Source organism: Passer domesticus, chromosome 12, assembly GCF_036417665.1.
Source record: "Passer domesticus isolate bPasDom1 chromosome 12, bPasDom1.hap1, whole genome shotgun sequence".
NCBI classification, from domain to species: domain Eukaryota; kingdom Metazoa; phylum Chordata; class Aves; order Passeriformes; family Passeridae; genus Passer; species Passer domesticus.
Window position 1 is genome coordinate 12,126,982 of NC_087485.1, and position 17,703 is coordinate 12,144,684.

The 17,703-nt window shown below is 39.8% G+C and overlaps 1 protein-coding gene across 15 annotated transcripts in view; it reads right to left on the bottom strand.

Annotated features, from left to right (window-relative positions):
- ADCY7 (adenylate cyclase 7) overlaps positions 1–17,703 on the bottom strand; it is a 58,264-nt gene that overhangs the window by 25,072 nt on the left and 15,489 nt on the right. For 12 of the 15 annotated variants that reach the window (XM_064386319.1, XM_064386322.1, XM_064386326.1 and 9 more), the window contains 6 exons: positions 15,320–15,472; positions 7,191–7,725; positions 5,719–5,919; positions 3,544–3,705; positions 2,632–2,781; positions 238–386 (listed from right to left, as the gene is read on the bottom strand). In XM_064386319.1, the coding sequence (XP_064242389.1) occupies positions 238–386; positions 2,632–2,781; positions 3,544–3,705; positions 5,719–5,919; positions 7,191–7,361 (833 nt within the window). In that variant the 5' untranslated portion in view covers positions 7,362–7,725; positions 15,320–15,472. The remainder of the gene's footprint in view (positions 1–237; positions 387–2,631; positions 2,782–3,543; positions 3,706–5,718; positions 5,920–7,190; positions 7,726–15,319; positions 15,473–17,703) is intronic. The other 3 variants (XM_064386333.1, XM_064386334.1, XM_064386332.1) reach the window with 1 other exon arrangement.

The window sequence follows — 17,703 nt, forward strand, 5'->3', positions numbered from 1 at the left end:
TTTTAACAGAAAACACCTCTCTCCTCTTTGGGAAACAACTCCAGCAAAAAAGGTTCAAGTATCTCTCCTGATTTAAAAGACAGCACACCAGTGCAACACACGTTATCTTCCCATAGCAGGAAAGAAGCTCACTTCAGCCTCAAAGTCTGCCTTCAAATTTTCATTTCACCAGACCATATGTATTGATAAGAATCAGAAGTATATAACAATACAATTATTTCTAGGGTTTCCACTTACCTAACATTTTGATGCCTTTTTACATACAGGCTGTGGAAGTTATTGTCATGCATCTGCCTGTTATCATTAGTTTCCTTCAGTCGCTCAATGATTGCCAGCTTCATTTCCATAGAGATATGAGCAGGCAGGATGGATAAAAGCAAATTTTCCTGAAAAGTGGGAGGAGGAATAATTGTGCAAAATTATTAACACAGGAAGTCTGAAACTGCAGAATTCTACTGACTGTAAGAAGGCATAAAAAAACCAAAACAAAAATTCCTTTATTCAAATAGTTTGAGTAACGCACGTCAGGTTTTCCAGAAAATATTTTTACATTGCTGTTCTCCAATTGTTGATTTCACAATTATGCTGCATATTTTTTCTTTTGTTCCATGTGGCCTAGGTGTGACATTCCATTGTAACCGTGAAACACACACACAAAAAATGTCAGTATTCAGTACTACATTTTCTGGATAAATCACATTTTATTTTGTGCCCTGATGTCTGTGTTGTGTTGGCATTGTCTGATAAAGCTTCTTTAAAAGCTTATGTTTTGCACCTAACAATCTGTTCAGTATTAAAAATATCTGCAAATTCTCAAATATTGGAAAAGCAACAACAGATACAAAAGTGTCAGCTGCATGCTGCTACAGCTAACCTGAAGATGCGCCACTGAAATGAAGCCTTTTGAACTGAACGAGCAAGAGAAACAGACCCCTCCAAACCCACTCCCATTGTTTGACTGCTCAGGGCACTGTATTTCACCGGCACTCACTCGAAAGCCCATTCTTCAAAAAAGACCCGGGTAAGTTTCTGGGCAGAAGAGGATGACAAAAAGAATATTTTGAGTGAGGAAGGGCTCTCCCACCGCAGAGATGGAAGAGGAAGTGTTATGTGGAGCAGCTACAAGCAGGAACTTTTTCAGGCGACATCAACAGCAAGATTAACACATTGTGCAGCCAAGTAAAACACTAAATGCTGTCCCCTGGGACCAAGTCCTGTCCCCTTTCCCTGGCTACCCAACGCAGCCATGTGCAGGCAGCAGTGAGCTGCCAGGGTCATTTAACCAGTGCCTGCCCCAGGAAGAAATACCCTGGGATCACAGTGGGAAGAGACAGTTCTTGAGCACCAAGTACTCGTCTAGGCAAGGTGTGGGCTGCAGTTTAACTTGAGACTGATCCCAGAACTAGAAACACCTCCCTTGCCTCACCTACTGTCTTGGTACTAGGAGAGTCATCCCTGGGAAAGAACTGAAACTGACAGCCGAATCCCAGGGAATGTAACAGGGCCTTTGGGAGGCTGACACATCACGCAGCTTTCAAGGAGCAGTGAGGAACCCTGAACTGCAGTTCTCACATCTCTTTCACAGAGAAGTGGGTGGCAGAAAGGATACTCAGAATTACCTGACAAATTGCAGCATGGATGAAAAGAAAGCCCTGCATAGACTTAAGCATATTTACACTTCAAACAAACAACCACTAAAAAAACCAATCCCAAAACCAAAATCCTGAACACCCATGGAAGTGAGCACATTGCCCAGGAAATGGGAGCACACTGCCTGCGTAAGAAGATCAGAGGCTTCCCTGGAGGCTGCGTGGGGAAATTCTGGCAGGGCTCTCATGCAGATTTGTCATCTCATCTCACACGATTAGCATCAGAGAACAGACCGCACTAGCAGTGTGGCATTTTCTTCCCAGTTTGATCAGGTCAGTCACTTTTCAACCCCTTCTTTTTTATCTAATAACTGGTGGGCAGAGAACACGATACACATCAGCCTTGTAGAGCATTTCTTTTTATACCAGGAAAGGTGCCCCAGTTTCAGCTCTGCTATCTCTCAACAAACCTTCCTCAGTAAGAAATCCATGCTTGTTTATTATTTGAATACCACTGGAGTTTATGGAAATAAATATTTTAATCTATTATATGATTTTTTTTTTCCTTCACATCCATTTTTCTCCTTCTAGCAAAGGAGAAACAGTTGGTGAGACAATAAAATATAAGAACAAATAATACCTTAGAATTCAATGCAAAAAAATGTGACCAAGGGAACTATAAAACTAACTGCGAAAATTACCTTACAAGAAATTTCAGGGCATTAGGGGTATGTTCTTTTAAGTTATCTTAGGCCAGTCCCAGGAACAGTTTATTCTAGGAAAAAAAGGAACTAAAAATTACTGGCAATTACATTCCTGTTACAAATACTGTGATTTTCATGTAGACAAGCCCCAGAAAGCAGCTTCCTCCATTTAACTTCCTTCTTTTGTTACAAATGGCACAACTTTTATTTTTTACACTAGGAGGGTATCTCAAAGATTGGACCAAGCCTTTCAACATGGATTAGTCACCAACCTTATGAATTTATGCAGACTTTGGCAATGAAAACAAGCAATTTTTAACATGAAGTAGCTCACTCACTTGCTGCCTCTTCTCAATCTTCAGTTTCATTCGGACCTGAATGCACTTTAAGGTGTATCTGTACAAATCCCACGAAGCAACCTGCATTTGGCGTTTGTGAAATGCACCCATGAAGTTGCCACAAAGGAAAATTACAGCATTGGCAAGGAGCTGCACAAGAAGAAAAATATTTACCTACTGCAGGGCAGTCATTGATACTTCATTCACACACATATTAGTCCCATAAAACACAGTAAATCCCAGACCGTGTCTCATTTCCTCTTACCCCATCCCATAACAAATCCTTGTTGCTATTACCCAGGATGGACCTGGCAGATGCAATCTGACTTCCACAGTCACAATAACGAAACAGAAAATGTTATGCTATCATTTAACATTTCTTTGCAGGCACCAGTGTTTGTGCACTGCTTTTCCACAAATCAAACTCCTGCATCAGCAGGCTGTGTGGAGCCTGGCACACGCCTGCCCGGACTGAGCTGGGCTGCTGCTGTGAACACACCCTGTTAATGAGTGCTGGGAGCCCTGGATGCAGCAGGCTGCTCTCCCAGCCCCTCTGACAGCCCAGGGCCCTTTTGATCCACCCTGTGGGCAGTACCTGATGAAGGCAGGTACACCCACCTGAAGGAGCACAGTTGGGAAGAGTGACTGTGACTAAGCTAGGCATATTTTTAACAGCTTAGTTTAAAAATTAATTTAAACAACCCTGCTTTTTCCACTTAGGTCAGAAAAACAAAGTTGCACTATAGATTTAAAAATTTGCTATTTTACAAAGAGACCAAGGGTTTTTGGGCCCAAGCTCCTAATCCACAAACTTGAAACATCAATGGAACTTTTCTTAATAGAATAGTTATGCCAAAAGCAAAGGGTAGCTTGACTAGAGTATTTCATTATGTAACCAAGTTATTTCCTTACCTGAAATGGAATGGGCTCCTTATTTCCTTGAGAAGTCACACTTACCACGGTTAAAACAACAATATGGGAGAGAGCAGAAACGACACTAATTATGACAGCACCTCTCATCCCAAAGGGTAGCATGGTATAAACTGTGAAGATTATGAACAGAAAGAATGGCACCTTTGGAAAGAAAAAGAAAAAAAAATAATCACACATACATGTTATTAGCTAAATGCCAAAAATCAGTTCAGAAACAGGAGCAAAGCACTAGGATTCTTACTCAATTTCAGGCTGAACAATTAGATACTGATGTTTCAAAATTAACAGTTAAAACCATAAGAACAGTGGTAGTTTAAGAGTTTTGAGCGAATAACAGCTATAGGTTCATAGACAAGATGGGTTAATGTGACATATCACCTACAATTTTTTCACTTGTCCTTCCCCTTTATCCTGAACTTATCCTTTACAGCTGGAGATGCACTTTGTACCCACACATCAGGAACAGTGTGTTGCAAGGCTAGCAATACTGAATAGAATCAGATTTTTCACCTGTTGGAAGATATTTTTCTAATTTTAACATCACCTAGTCACATGTGTATGTTTGCTTCATGTTTGATAAAAACCAAAAATCTAACCAATACTTCCTGGTCCTCCCACAGGAGAATAACCTTTATTACCACTAACCACACACTTAGCTGCACACATTTTATAAAATGCAGAACTGAACTGCTCCAGTTCAGTGGGAAGGGTTTTAAAACTTAAATTCATATTTATAGACTTGTTACAATTGTCAGCTTATATACATGGAAATTAACAGCCCTGATCAGAGGAATATATTGCAGCATTCCTGGCTCAGTTCCATCTCATCACAGCAACTAAATTGTGCCATTCCAGACAAGAGCTTCCTTCGAGGAAGTCTCAAGGTCCAGTCTGCCCTTAAATATTTTCCCAGAATAGACAATTTGACTGGGACAGCAATAATCAGACAAACAGGTAAATAAAAGTTTTCATTCAATGAAAATATTTTTCTGTGTATATCTTACTACTTTAGCTGGAGTAAAAACATTTTTTTCTGCCACATTTGCAACCCCCATCTCACAATGCTCTGAATGCTGTGTGAGAGTTTTATAAGCACAAGCAAAGGCTATACCTGCATTTAAACAGTAGCTTTAATTAATGATAAATTCATAAAATAAGGTGAAAGTCTGAAATAAATCTATTCACTTTCAGAGTAGGGCATCCTTATATTTTAGACTTAAAATAGATATGAATGAATTATTACCACATGACAACACCACATTGGCTTGCAGCACTGAAAGCAGCAAAACCAAATCTTACTTTGTTACATATTTGCATTTATAGTTAAGAACAACAATACATCTGGGGGGATGTTTCTAAGGGAATAGGCACTTCCTCAGGCTAAAAAATACTGAGCAGCAACTCTAAATGTAGAGTGCCGGATCCAGGCCATAATGCAAATGAGATTTTGGTTGTTTAACTGATAATTTATAGCTTTCTTTATTCAAATAAAGAAGGGAAGGGGCAGAGTTCATAAAACGAGATAAAAAGTAATTTTTATTTAATTAAAACTCTTCTGCTTGCATTATGAGATCTTAGGAGGAGTTTCCTACAAATTATGATATTTTTGGCTTCATGAAATCACCCATCTTCTGATCAGAGATAGCAAGCAACGAAGTTTAGCCACACCCAGCAATGCCAGGATGTGTCATTAATCCTTATTGTTCATTTCACCTCTTCTACTGACTTAAAAACCTGCTCCCTAGGGCAAACCCAGCTCTGGAGTCCTTTATACATTTCTTGAACACCTTTTTGACCCAAATAAATTAACAAAGCAAGTATTATTAAGAAAAAAAAAATCAGATATGAATTCATAGTAATTAAGATTTGGTAAAAATCCTACATAAAAATCCAACTCAATTACAACTTAAAGATGCAATTCCTACATAAGTTTATGCAATTATCCAATTTTTTTATTTAAATGTATTTTCACTATAATCCAGAATACCAACTAAAATTTACTGCAACAAATCAGTCAAGCCAGTTTCCAAAAGTTAACCTAAATCTCAGAAGAGTTATTGCATTTACAACATTCTGGAAGACTAAAGCACACAAGCCCATCCACAGCTGACCACCAGCCCTACGTGGGTACCTGCATGAACACAGCATACACACCTGCTCCCACAGCTGATAGTCACCTCCTGCTTCAAAGAGGGAAACGTAGCCCACCGTGAGGAAGCAGAGCCAGGCCACGGCCCCAAAGAGCGCCAGCCACCTGCGGAACAGGGACTCCATGCACAGCAGCAGGTACATGACGGCAAACACGGCCAGCGCCGCGCACACCGCCGCCACGAAGGCAAGGTGGGAATGAGCCTCCTGCAAGGGAAAACACAGGGAATCAGCTTCCTGCAAAGGCAAAACCGGGTTACAGCTGGGGCAAATGTCCCTTCAGGAAAGTGAAAGGTGCATCTATACAGCCCTGGGAACAGCGTGGATACCTCTGAAATAAGTTAACCTGGGTTTTTAAGTAGACTAACTGTGGCAGCACAAACACTTCCTGACATTCACACATACAGAGCTAATATAATAAATACTATTATAGATACTCCTTCTACCCCAGTTCCACCATTATTATTTTCCAAACTAGCTTAAAAGACAAACCCCAAACCACTAAGTTCTAACTACACTGTATCTATAATGCAGATATACCCAAAGAAATGGATTTAGAGCTCAAACTTCGCTAAAGAGGAGTAACAGTGCTCTAAGTTTCACAGAAGACAAATTGTTAAAAATAATGTTGCTATTTTTTTCCCCTTCCTAAGAAATAAAAGGTAAAAGAGATACAAGTGCAATTGGTAACATTTGATTTGCTGCTAAAGAGGGACTTGAAGACCCTTTATCATGAAGCACAGTGTTTGGAAAGCAGAGTTAAAAGGCAATGAAGGATTATAATAGCTACTTCACTACCTTTTTACAACATTACCTTTAAATCAAGTCCCTTTCTTACCAGCTGCCAGCTGGGCTTGCAAAACACCAAATTTCTTTTCAGAAAATCAAATTACACTACATAACAAAAAAATCTTTAAGCTGCATCTTTTCTATGCCTATAGGATCACCACTCTTTGCTAACTAAACATTGATTTCACCAATCACCCATTGTACTGGGAGGTTCCTGTTGTGTTTTCATTAACTAAAAAATGAAAAATATTTTTAAAAAGGAAATTAACATCTACAAATCTTTTAAGAAAAAAATCACCTCAGGAATAACCTGATGAAAAACAAGCAAGTCACCATAATATGAGAAATGCAGGACATGTTAACTGCTGTTCTTGTTCCTTCCTTGGCCCTTTTTGTACTTAATATCATAGCTAGCATTCAATACAGATCAGGATTTGTTCCTAATGTATAGAAAGGAAAAACAATCCTTATAGTAATTGTGCAGGTGCCTAACAATCTCTCCTCTCTTCCCATCCTTTCAAAAACATACACAGTCATACATGCACATTCACTTGATATCTTTCAGCACTGCAACTTTGACACCATGTGGCTCAAAATAATATATAGCCAAAAAGGTTTATTGTGCTGTCAGAGTGACTCCTTATCCTCTCTGCAAACACTGAACACACACACACAAGAAGTTTACTCACAGCAGTAACAAAGAAGATTATGATTAGAGTAGTCCAGAGGAGGATGGCAATGAAGAGCAGCAGCAGCAGGAGGGGATGCTGCTGGCTGGTGTAGCGGTACTTCTCGTAGAGCGGGTCTGAGATGCGGCCATCATCGCTCTCGTTGAAGAAGTATTTCCCTTTAGCTGGCATCTTCTCCCAGCCTGGCTGCTACTTCTCTCAGTTCCCAGTGCACACAATGACACAGCTGAAGCCACTGCTTCAAAGAGAGGTTCTGTCGTTTTGCTGCTGCCTCTGTGTCTTCAGGCACACCGAGTAACCCACGTTCCCTGATTTTACTTCTCATGAGCATCAACTTCAGATTTCCAATGCAATCAAAAGCAAGAATTAGCCTCCCCAAACCCACAGGCAATTCATCATCAGCACTAAGCATGAAGCTCCAGATCAACTTGCATTGGTGCAGACAGGTGTTTTTGGCATGAGGTTTTTTTAATTATTACTTTGCAAGTCGCAAACTCCTTTCCATAAGCTTGAATCTCACTTCCTGGGATGAATCCTGCAGAGAGACAGGATTAGTAAATTCATAGTTAATCATACACAGTGTTCCCCAGGGGGGAGAGAATAAAAAGAGTTGATTCCTTAAACTTTCCTTGAACTTTCTACCTGCATGCTGTGAGCAGTGAGCAAGGGCTGTGTGCTGCTGGTGGGTGGGAGCCCGGGAGCCTCGTGCGTGGGCAGCAGTGCCCGGCAGTGCTCACCAAGGGCTGCTCTGCTCACCTTGCCCTGGCAGCTCAAACATTTCCATACACAGTGTACTACATGGCGATTTTCCTTTTGAGCAAATGACACAGCTCCTGGGAGTGTGTTGTGTAACTGAATGCTCACAACTCTTTGGAAGTTGTGTGCATCTGTGTGTGTGTAATCTTCAATCACAATACACTTGGCATTCTTTCTCAAAGTATGCATCTTAAAAATTAAGAAATCCTATTTTATTAATTTCACACTTTAATTAAGGCATAGAAAAATGAGAAAAGAATATAGCTGTCCAAGCCAAAATGCATTAAACTTTTTTTGTTGTTAAAGCTACTTAACATCTAGTTCTGTACATTTCATTCCACTTTAAGTAATACTGTTTCCAAGACAATACATGTGTTCTGCTAGCAATGAACATTAAGGAATAAACTGTATTGTTTATTTCAAATGACCAGTGTTTTTCAAATAGGTTCATTCATATAGTTCATTCAGTGCCAAGGCCATAAGAAAGAAGCACAGGGATGTGATAGAGGGAAGCATGAAAAACAGGATTTTGTAAGTCTTATTAAAACTTGATAACAGGACCACAGCTTCTTTGCCACTTGACTGCCATCACCATGGTGCCCAAGGCCACTGCTCCAGGGAGAAATAACCCACTAAACCCCACTTCTTTTTTCTCCTCAGAAAAGCCAAATTCCAGCCAGTTACTTTCAAAAACCAGATTCTCAACTGCACACACACATTCAGACTGCTTTCACACTAAAAGCAGGAAAATTTTTCAGAAACCATAGTGAGCAATTCTGCCTCTGGTAAACAGAGCCAAACACTAACATCCTATCCAATTATTAATGATCAAATAGGCAAACCCAGATATATCAACAGTGACACTGGAACAAAAAAAAAAAAGTGTACTTCTGCAAAATGAGAAACTAGAACTTCTTTCCTGAGTACCCCACAAACTTGGATTAATCACAAAAAAACCCCATACTGCATCACTCTTATTCAGTAATATCCAGAATAAACTGACATGTGTATTTGGAGAAGGAACTTTATTTTTCCAATTAGCAGAATCCATTTTCAAAAAATAACTATTAATTGCTAAGCAGCAATACATTCATAATTATGTGGAACAAATTATCCTATCTTGGGCTACTTAATATTAAAATCCAGGAAAAATTACTTCACAGCTGGCTTTCTGTCAATGAAAAAACAGTATCAAGAACTGTCTATTCTACAGGATTATACTTTGTGGCTGTGGTTCAGTTATCTGATGCTCAAAAAATGAAAAATGGGTGCAGTGTCAGCTTGGAACTCTCTCTGAATATTATTGAAGAGTTTTACAGGACATCAGATTGAAGAGACATGTCTTTTCAATAGCCTAACCCATTTTAATTAAAAAGAGATTGATATCTCATTGATTTGTTTCTTCCTGGCTGATCTTTGTAGATATGCACTGCAAGTAATTATGAATGACCCCTGGGTCATACCATTTTCCTCTCAGAACTTTACTAGGCAAAGAAACTCCCCAACAGCACTTTATTGATTTACCCAGAATCCATAATGCACCACATAAATGCTACTTCGAGGTGAATAATTCAACTCCGAATTAGTTTCAATTTCCATCCCATGTCCCACTGCCACTACCACCTCCCTTCTTAACAGTCTCCACTTTTTGTGTCTTTCCTCTTTTGAATTTTTTCCAACAACCTTCTGGAATTGTACAAGGTAGATTTGAGAGAGAGAAAAAGATTCTATCATGGGTGGTATCACACAGTTGAAAAAAGACCAACTCAACATGTTCCTGTTTATACATTTAAGCATCATGTGAGCACTGTGCACCACAGCATCACATTTACTCTTTTTGGTCATTGTTCCTTGAAGACTTTTTGTTATGACACACCAAGAGAGGTGTAACCCTGAAACAGCAGCAGGCCACAAAAACCAAAGAACACTCCCAGAAGCCCCAGTGGCAAACACACTATGCCAAATGGGGACTGGATCTGGGCTGGTGCCATAAAGCCACAGAGCTCTGATCAGCAGCTTATCACAAAAAGCCTCATTTCTTTAGAAGCCTTAATTGTGTTTGGATGGAAAAAAAAGGAATTGTCACCCAGGTCAGGATATATAAGAAGCAACCCTGGCAGTGTGAGTTAGAAACTGCACTGAGAGTCTACAGGAGCAGCCACCAAACACACTAATATGATTTGGTCACATCTGTGTGAGCTCCATAGCCACTTGCAAGCCAATAAACATGAAGAATTTTTGCCCAGTGAATATGTAAGAGCACTGGACATGTGAGAGGTATAAAAAAACTGGACAACAGAATACCTTCCAGAGCATGAACTCTTGGGATGGCTTCTTTCACTCTCTGCACCCTCCTGCCCACCCTCTCACTCACACACCAGGATGGACAGACAGCCAGTGATCACATCTTATTTCTTCTCTCGGAAGAATTATTCACAGCAGCTCCTGACTGAGTTAAAGCCTTTCCAAACAGAATCCAAGTATGCTGGAGTTCTGTTTTTAATTTCAAAGTCCCTGATATATTCACAAGCGAACACAGCCACAGTCACCCCCTGGATAATCTAGAAAGTATGTTTTCTCTTAGTTGTTCATTTGCCAAGAACTCAAGACTTGATCACCCAGAGCTGCCTGATTACCAAAGAGCAGTGTCTGAAATACTAAAACAAACCCTAATAGCAAGAACCAAATGAATCAATATAAATTGCCTTATTCCTCTTAATAACTTCTGTATGAGAGCAAGCAGAACCACTTCTTTCATCTTTAACTACTACAGCACCAGACAGAAAGTACAGTTTTGGTTTCCATTCCATCTTTTGTTTCACACAAATAACAACAGTGTTTCTGAAATTACTTTAGCAATTTTGATGACAAGAATGATGGCTGACCATAATTACCCATTAGCAGATACTAAAAGGGAATCAGGAATTTATAAACATGCAATAGAATAATTGAAGGAGATTAGTGGATGAATTATGAATCTCAAGCAAAAATAATCTCTAGTCTAGTCTCCACCACTAGTTCAGTCTAGGAAATGAACTTTAGCAATCCAAACAGACACCACAGGAAATACCATTCACGTTAAAGACAACACTTCTTCCTTTTAGACTTTGCTTTCAAATGCTGGCCTGCAGCCACCTTAGCTTCTTCTACCCACACAAAAGTACTGAGTGGAGAACAGCTGTGTTTTCAATGACCTGTCTGCTAGCAGTGAGTTTCTTTCAAAGGCAAACATTTTTTTATACATATTTTGGAGTTTTCATGTGAAATTTCACCTTCCTCAGTTACTTTTAATTGTTGAAAGGCTTCTTTTGCAATACAGAAGAAAACCACTTACTTATATTCACCTTCTATTTTCTCACAAAAAGTGAGCATACCCACTCCAACATGTCAGCACTCAGAACTATATTTACATTAAAAAGCCAAATCAACACAAAAAGTCTGTCATTTAAAAAAAAAATACCCCATGACATATCAGAGCAATCAGTGACATTACATCTCTTAGGGTTTGCCCTTGAACTTTGAAAGCCACAACAATGATAGTGTTAAATGTGCTGCAAAGAAAGCAGTGAAACTGAACTTATTAATTCACATTCTTATTTCAGTAGATTGCTTCTTCCATAATGTTTGTTCTCCAATGCTATTTAAAGTAGGGATAAGTAACGAGTTGTTTGATTTGGAAACAGTTTTTCAGTCTCTTGTACAAGTGGAAGATGTGAAATAACCGAGGCTGTGGTTTCATACACACAGACAGCCAGCTCTGGCCTGCCAGAGGAGGAGGAGGAGGACTCACCCCCCCAGAGCCCCCATCCTGCACCAGGCACTGCCCCAGGCTCCTGCTGGGCTCCCTGCAGAGCCCACTCACCAAACACAGCATGGAAAGCCAGATTGGGCAGGTCACTTCCCCGTCAGGGTTGGGGAGTGCAGCAGGTAGCAGAGGTACAGACAGGCTCCACAGCTGGCCCGGGGTTTGGAAAGGAAAAGCAAACCACAAGTAGGAAAGCAAGCACAGCCGTGAGCTCTTAAACTGACTCATCACTTCTCACAGGTCCACAGCCTAAGGAACAGAATACAAAGAATACCACTGCTAAAGCTGGGGGCAGGGGGAGGGTGCTTGTTGCTCATTTTTAAATACCCCTATCATTACAGGATGTGCTTTGAAGAAAAAGATTACAGTCACAGAAAGAAATTTCTGTGCTACTGATTCAGGTAGGACAGAAAATGATGAGAGAATATGGTTCAGAAAACCTATTGGTAATTTAAGACAAGCTCACAAACTAAGTCAGTAAAACAGAATAAGAGTACATATAACCAGACTGCTGCAATTGAACTACACGGGAGAGTTTACTACTGTTCTAAGGTACTTTTTATTGTGAAAACACATAATGGTTCAGCCAACAAATCTATTAAGCCTTATCATTAAGTGCTGGGTCTGGCTCAGCAGGGCAGGGGAGGAAGCAGCCCTTTTATAACACTGGTTCTCATAAGCAGCAAACTCCAGGGTGTAAAAAGATACATCACACCAGAAGGGAATTGAGCTGTGCTTTGCATCTTTCAAAACCAAGGTGTGTGATTATTCTTGACTTCCCGACCCCCTGTCACATCTTACAGATAGACTTTTTGACTTTAGCTGATCTAAAATTGAACTTACCACTGCAAAAGTCAATATTCCCCTTACACTTTCAGTTTTCAGACCTATTTAAAATTCATGTCTTTGAACACAGTGTCCTCAGAAGCCAGAACAGCTTTTCACTGAGTAATTTCAGTTTAGTTATATCAAAAGCAGAGTGCTTGTGCCATTACTGAAAGTAATGAAACCCATAAAATTGATCTATATAAACTTCAGAAAAAACCCTGAAACACAGAACATTAAACTTCAACAACATACTGAAACATATTTTTGAATAAGACAGGAACAGGGGCAGAATCTCTGTCTTAGTCCCAGTAATTTCTACAAGAATATCCCTGATTTTCACAGAAAGTAAAACTCCTGACATTTTCAGAGGATCTGTTTTTTAGGAAAGAAAAAAAAAAGTGCATCACACTAGGTAATACTGAGCCTTTACTGAAATCAGCAATAAAACAAAAATTAAAAAAAGGTGTGCTTTAACAGTCTTTTTTTTCAGGCATTATCTTATTTAGGTTACAGAATTACAATAAAGAGCAAACAAAAAGCTCAGGCTGACAAGATTTCTAAGCTCAATATAATTAACTACATGTAGAATGAATTCTCTGTCACCTGTATTGCAAAATTTTGAATATGCCTCAGATAATCTCTTTCAATAAAGCAGTCAAGAAGCAGAGATGTGGCAGAGTCAGACTACCAGGGTGTAACTGGGCTCTTCTATCACCAGATATAACAGATGTGCAAAAAGTAAAAAACTACAAAATATTTTTAAAAATCACTGTAAACAAGAGTATAATGGGCATCACACATTACTCTCAATTTTTTTTCCTGTCCCACAAAGTTATTTAAGGGGAATGTGCAGTTCAACACAGAATTGAGTCTTGCCCACATCTAGGGTAAACAGTGTATTTGCACAGAGCAGGTGCAATCACAATATGGCAGGGAGAAGGCAGGAAAAAGACAACACCTGCCCTGAGTAAGATAAGAAATCATTTCCCATTTGATTTGGGAGTTGAGTCCATCTCAAACCAGTACAACAGGGAAGGAGGCTCCCCTCTCCCCTACCTACAATACTCCCATCCCACTGAATGAACAGAAATACAAACTGGTATCTGAAATTCAAACAATGCATTGATATCAACAACTTTGCTTTCCTTGATTTTTCTTTGTCCCAGCATCAAATTTTTACAGATCCAAGTATTGTTTTTAAATGTTTTTATGAAATATGGTTGTTTCTAGCTGAATTTCTGCTTACTCAGCTCTTCCCTAAGTAATCTCACTTTGGAAGTAAAACTCAGCCCAAGGCTGAGATGGACACAGAAAGAATGTGACTGTGCCTCAGTACCTGGAGCAGTTCACTTCAGGCTGGTTCTGCAGCACAAATATTTTTGTTAGTGTATAAAATTCACTTTACTAAAGCAAAGTCTTCATACTATTTAAGGAAGAAGAGGGAAGCTAAGGAGACATTAAATCCAATCCCCGTTTATTTAATGACTAGTACTTCAAGACTAAGTCCTACCAAATACCTCCTTTAAAAATCTTATTTCTCTATGCTATTCATTACAGGAGAATTTTAACGTTCCCCAGACTAACCATGCAACATTTGTTACATCACCACATCCGTACTTCACAGCCAAAAAAACTAAAAGTAACACTTGCAATAAGGAAGTTCCCTCCCTTGGAGGTTAAATACTAAAAACACCACCAAAGAGACAGACATTTCTGATGGAAGCATTGTTTCTAGAGTCATACCCTACCTCAGGACTCAAAGCTGTCAAACACCCACAATTATTTTTATAAAGTTTTCCAAAATGCAGTACCTGGTTTCAGAAAGGTTCTTTGTGGAGTCATTCTGAAATAAAACAATGATAAAGGACTGAAAACCTCAGAAATCTTGTCTTTTCAGTCTCACTTGATAGCAAGACACCAAAAATTTGTTAGGAGTTGTATATGTATTTTTCATTGATCCAGACAAAGGGCACAGGAGCCAAACATTCACAAGGGCTTGGTAAGCTGCTTTGGGTCACAAAGAGGGAACCATGAGAAGCAGTGAGAGCTTTCCAGTGACAACCAACATGCTTCATGGAATTTTGTATCCACACTAAGTTTTGATTGCCTACTAAGATACTAAAATGTCTGAACAGAGATCTAATCACTATCACTCCTCTTGTTTCATCTTATCTTTCATCTTGCCATTTCCAAAGGTTTGTTTGACAGCCAGCCCTGCCAAACCATTCCCAATGCCAACAGGCCACTGGAAACTTGCACCATGCAAAGCACTGACTCACCAGGGGAAACGGGGCTATCTCGCCTGGCACAGCTAAAACAAAGCAGATACTTGTAAATTAAATTCTCCTGAAGCAGCTTTTATCCTTTGGATTTGCTGATACTAAAGCCAGCTAATGAGTATTAAAGCAGAACTAGTTAATTCCAATCTTGAAATAATACCACGGACACGGCAAATCTTGAGGATGTGGCAAAAGTCACTTCTCAAAACAGCCTGCAGTCAGTGCCTCACAGCTGCATGGGGTTTACAAAGAACCTCCCAAACTGAGGCATCACTGACACCGAGTGAAGGTTGCAGTGCTCAGTGCCCAGCCAGCCCCCAGGGCTGGGTGTTCACCCACCTCAGCAGCTCTGAGAAAGCATTTTCACCTGCACTGCAGTGCTGAGCTGTGCACAGCAGATTACTCCATGCTATTATTTACTGGGACCAATGATAAGAAACACATGCTGGTTTTTTGCTTACCATTACAGGCCACAGGATTCATTGGCAAAATCCATGTTTCTCCACTCCACCATGGTCTGTTCCTTCATTTTGAAATTCCTACAGGAGAGTGAGTGCAGCCCACTCAGATTAAATCCTTGACACTAGATCTTTTGATGTACCACACACAGGAACCTGCAACAAGACAGGGAATCTTCACTCCAAGGACCAGTATAGGCATTAACAATGATTTATTCTTCCCCTCATCGTTCAAGGAAAAAAAATCTACTCCATTTCCATCATACATTTTAGGAACCTTTACTCAGACTATCAGTAGAAGAAAAGGTATTTAACAGTATTGTTACATGCTGCAGCACAGATAGAACCTGATTGAAACAATCATTGCTGGAAACGCCTGAGAAGAAGGCTCAAGACTGATGAGAGGCATTGTCTTTATGCTAAGTGATCCTAACGTTTTTCAAGCAAGGCCTGCATGACAGCAAAGGGAACTCTGCTAAAAATAGGATAAGAATGTTTTACTAACTTTCACAGCATCATAGATAATGAAAGCCCTACTTTTACAGTAAGTTCTGTTACACATAAGAGCAAATATCAGCAATTAAAAAAATAAAAACACTCCATGAAGATTAACTTAAATTAAAAACTATATAATTTAAAACAACTTAAAATATTGCAGGCCACCAAATATGACAATATGGCTGGAAAACAGCTGGGAAAAATCCTAAAAGCACACCAAAAAAATATTCCTTCCCTGGACATTGCAACTCAAGATAAAGGCTTGTCTACTGCTAGTGTGGAAATGAAGAGGTTCTGACACCGAGTTTGCTTGTCTTGGAGTACCAAGGGCCAAAGTGCATATTCCTGGGATGCTGTGAACAGAAAATTGTGTCTCCAGTTAGGCAGATGACAAGACATGGTTAGGTATCATCCTTGAGCCCAGTGCACCAGGTGTCCAAGAGAGGAATTCATATCACACATAAGAGCTCCTGGCTTTGTCTCACTCTCTTCCTGCTTTATCCTCTTCATACACATCAGGAGCCCTGGCTCCTCACTGTTCCTTGTTGGAATCCAGTGCACACTCACCAGAGGCACAAACCAAGAAGAGCAGTAAATGGTTACACAGAAATGTTGAAACAATGACCCAAAGAGAGGCCCAGAGCAGGAAATCAGAATTAAGATGGCACTGAGGAGTCGGATCAAGTCCAATAGCTGTGCTGGGAAGAGACAAGTATCCGCATCTACCTCACTGCTCACCCCAAAGCTCTGTCCCCAGGGACCCACTCTGGAAAGCAGAAGGCAAAGGAAACTGCCAAATAATCCGGCACAAAAACAGAGAAGATGCAAAGTATTCTATCACAACAAGAACTGAAGTAAATCTACTGCCATTTTCTGTTAATTTTTTGCTAAAATATACAAACTACAAAATAGGCACTCCACTGTCACAGTGGGTTAAATGTCCAGCTCATACCTAAGTCCTGAGACAGCTGTGGCCATTTCCATTTGATTTTGGCCAGGAGTTAGCTGTACCTAGCCAAGCCCTACATGCATCAGCATTCATAAAAGTTGGGTGAAAGATGGAAAAGATTGTTATGTAAAAGGTCAAAACCCTGACAAAGCTTTTTGGGAGCCTTGGAGAGAGATGAGAAGAAAAACCACAAGATATCTCAGAGAGTTCATCTGAAAAGGCAGATATGAATCTGCTGTGTCTGTGCAAGCATAAAAGCAGATAAAAATAAGACTTTGTTAAACCTGTTACATTACAACTTGGAATGCCTAACTAAGCTGCTGCTTTACTTTCACTGTGTCACGTATCCAGTGCTAAGGGTGAGTGTCTGATAATCACGAGAGACACCTCGTGCTCCTTTGAAATGGACCAGTGGCATCTGGAGAGCAGCACATGAGGAGGATGCTGAATAGTTAGAGTATACCAGAAATGTCACAGTGTCTTTTAGAAAAATAAACTGTGACAGTTTTTAAAAATCACTCCGTGTTTATGAAGGTGCTTAGTTGTAATTCATACTGACAACACACCTAACGGAATTACAATGCAATTTAGAGAATTAATGTAATGTCTATACCAAGCTGACAAAGTTTCACTGACTAACTTTTCTTTTTATTTGTAAAAGCTATGCCTAAAACCATTATTTTTTCCAGAGTCCCTGATAAATAGTTATATGCAATATTCCTTTTAGTTACAGAGGGATAAAGTTGCTGCTCCCTAGAAGTGTCTTCAGGATCAGGTCCTGGGGATATTCCTGTCCTTCACAGACTCTATAAACAAAGATAATGCACAGGAGAAATACTTCACATCAAAATGTGAAGGCAAGAGTTTAAAAAGAAAAAGGTTCTCTCTGTATTTGTAACTGAAGTTCCTCAGAGACACAGAGAGCAGTCTGCTGATAAGC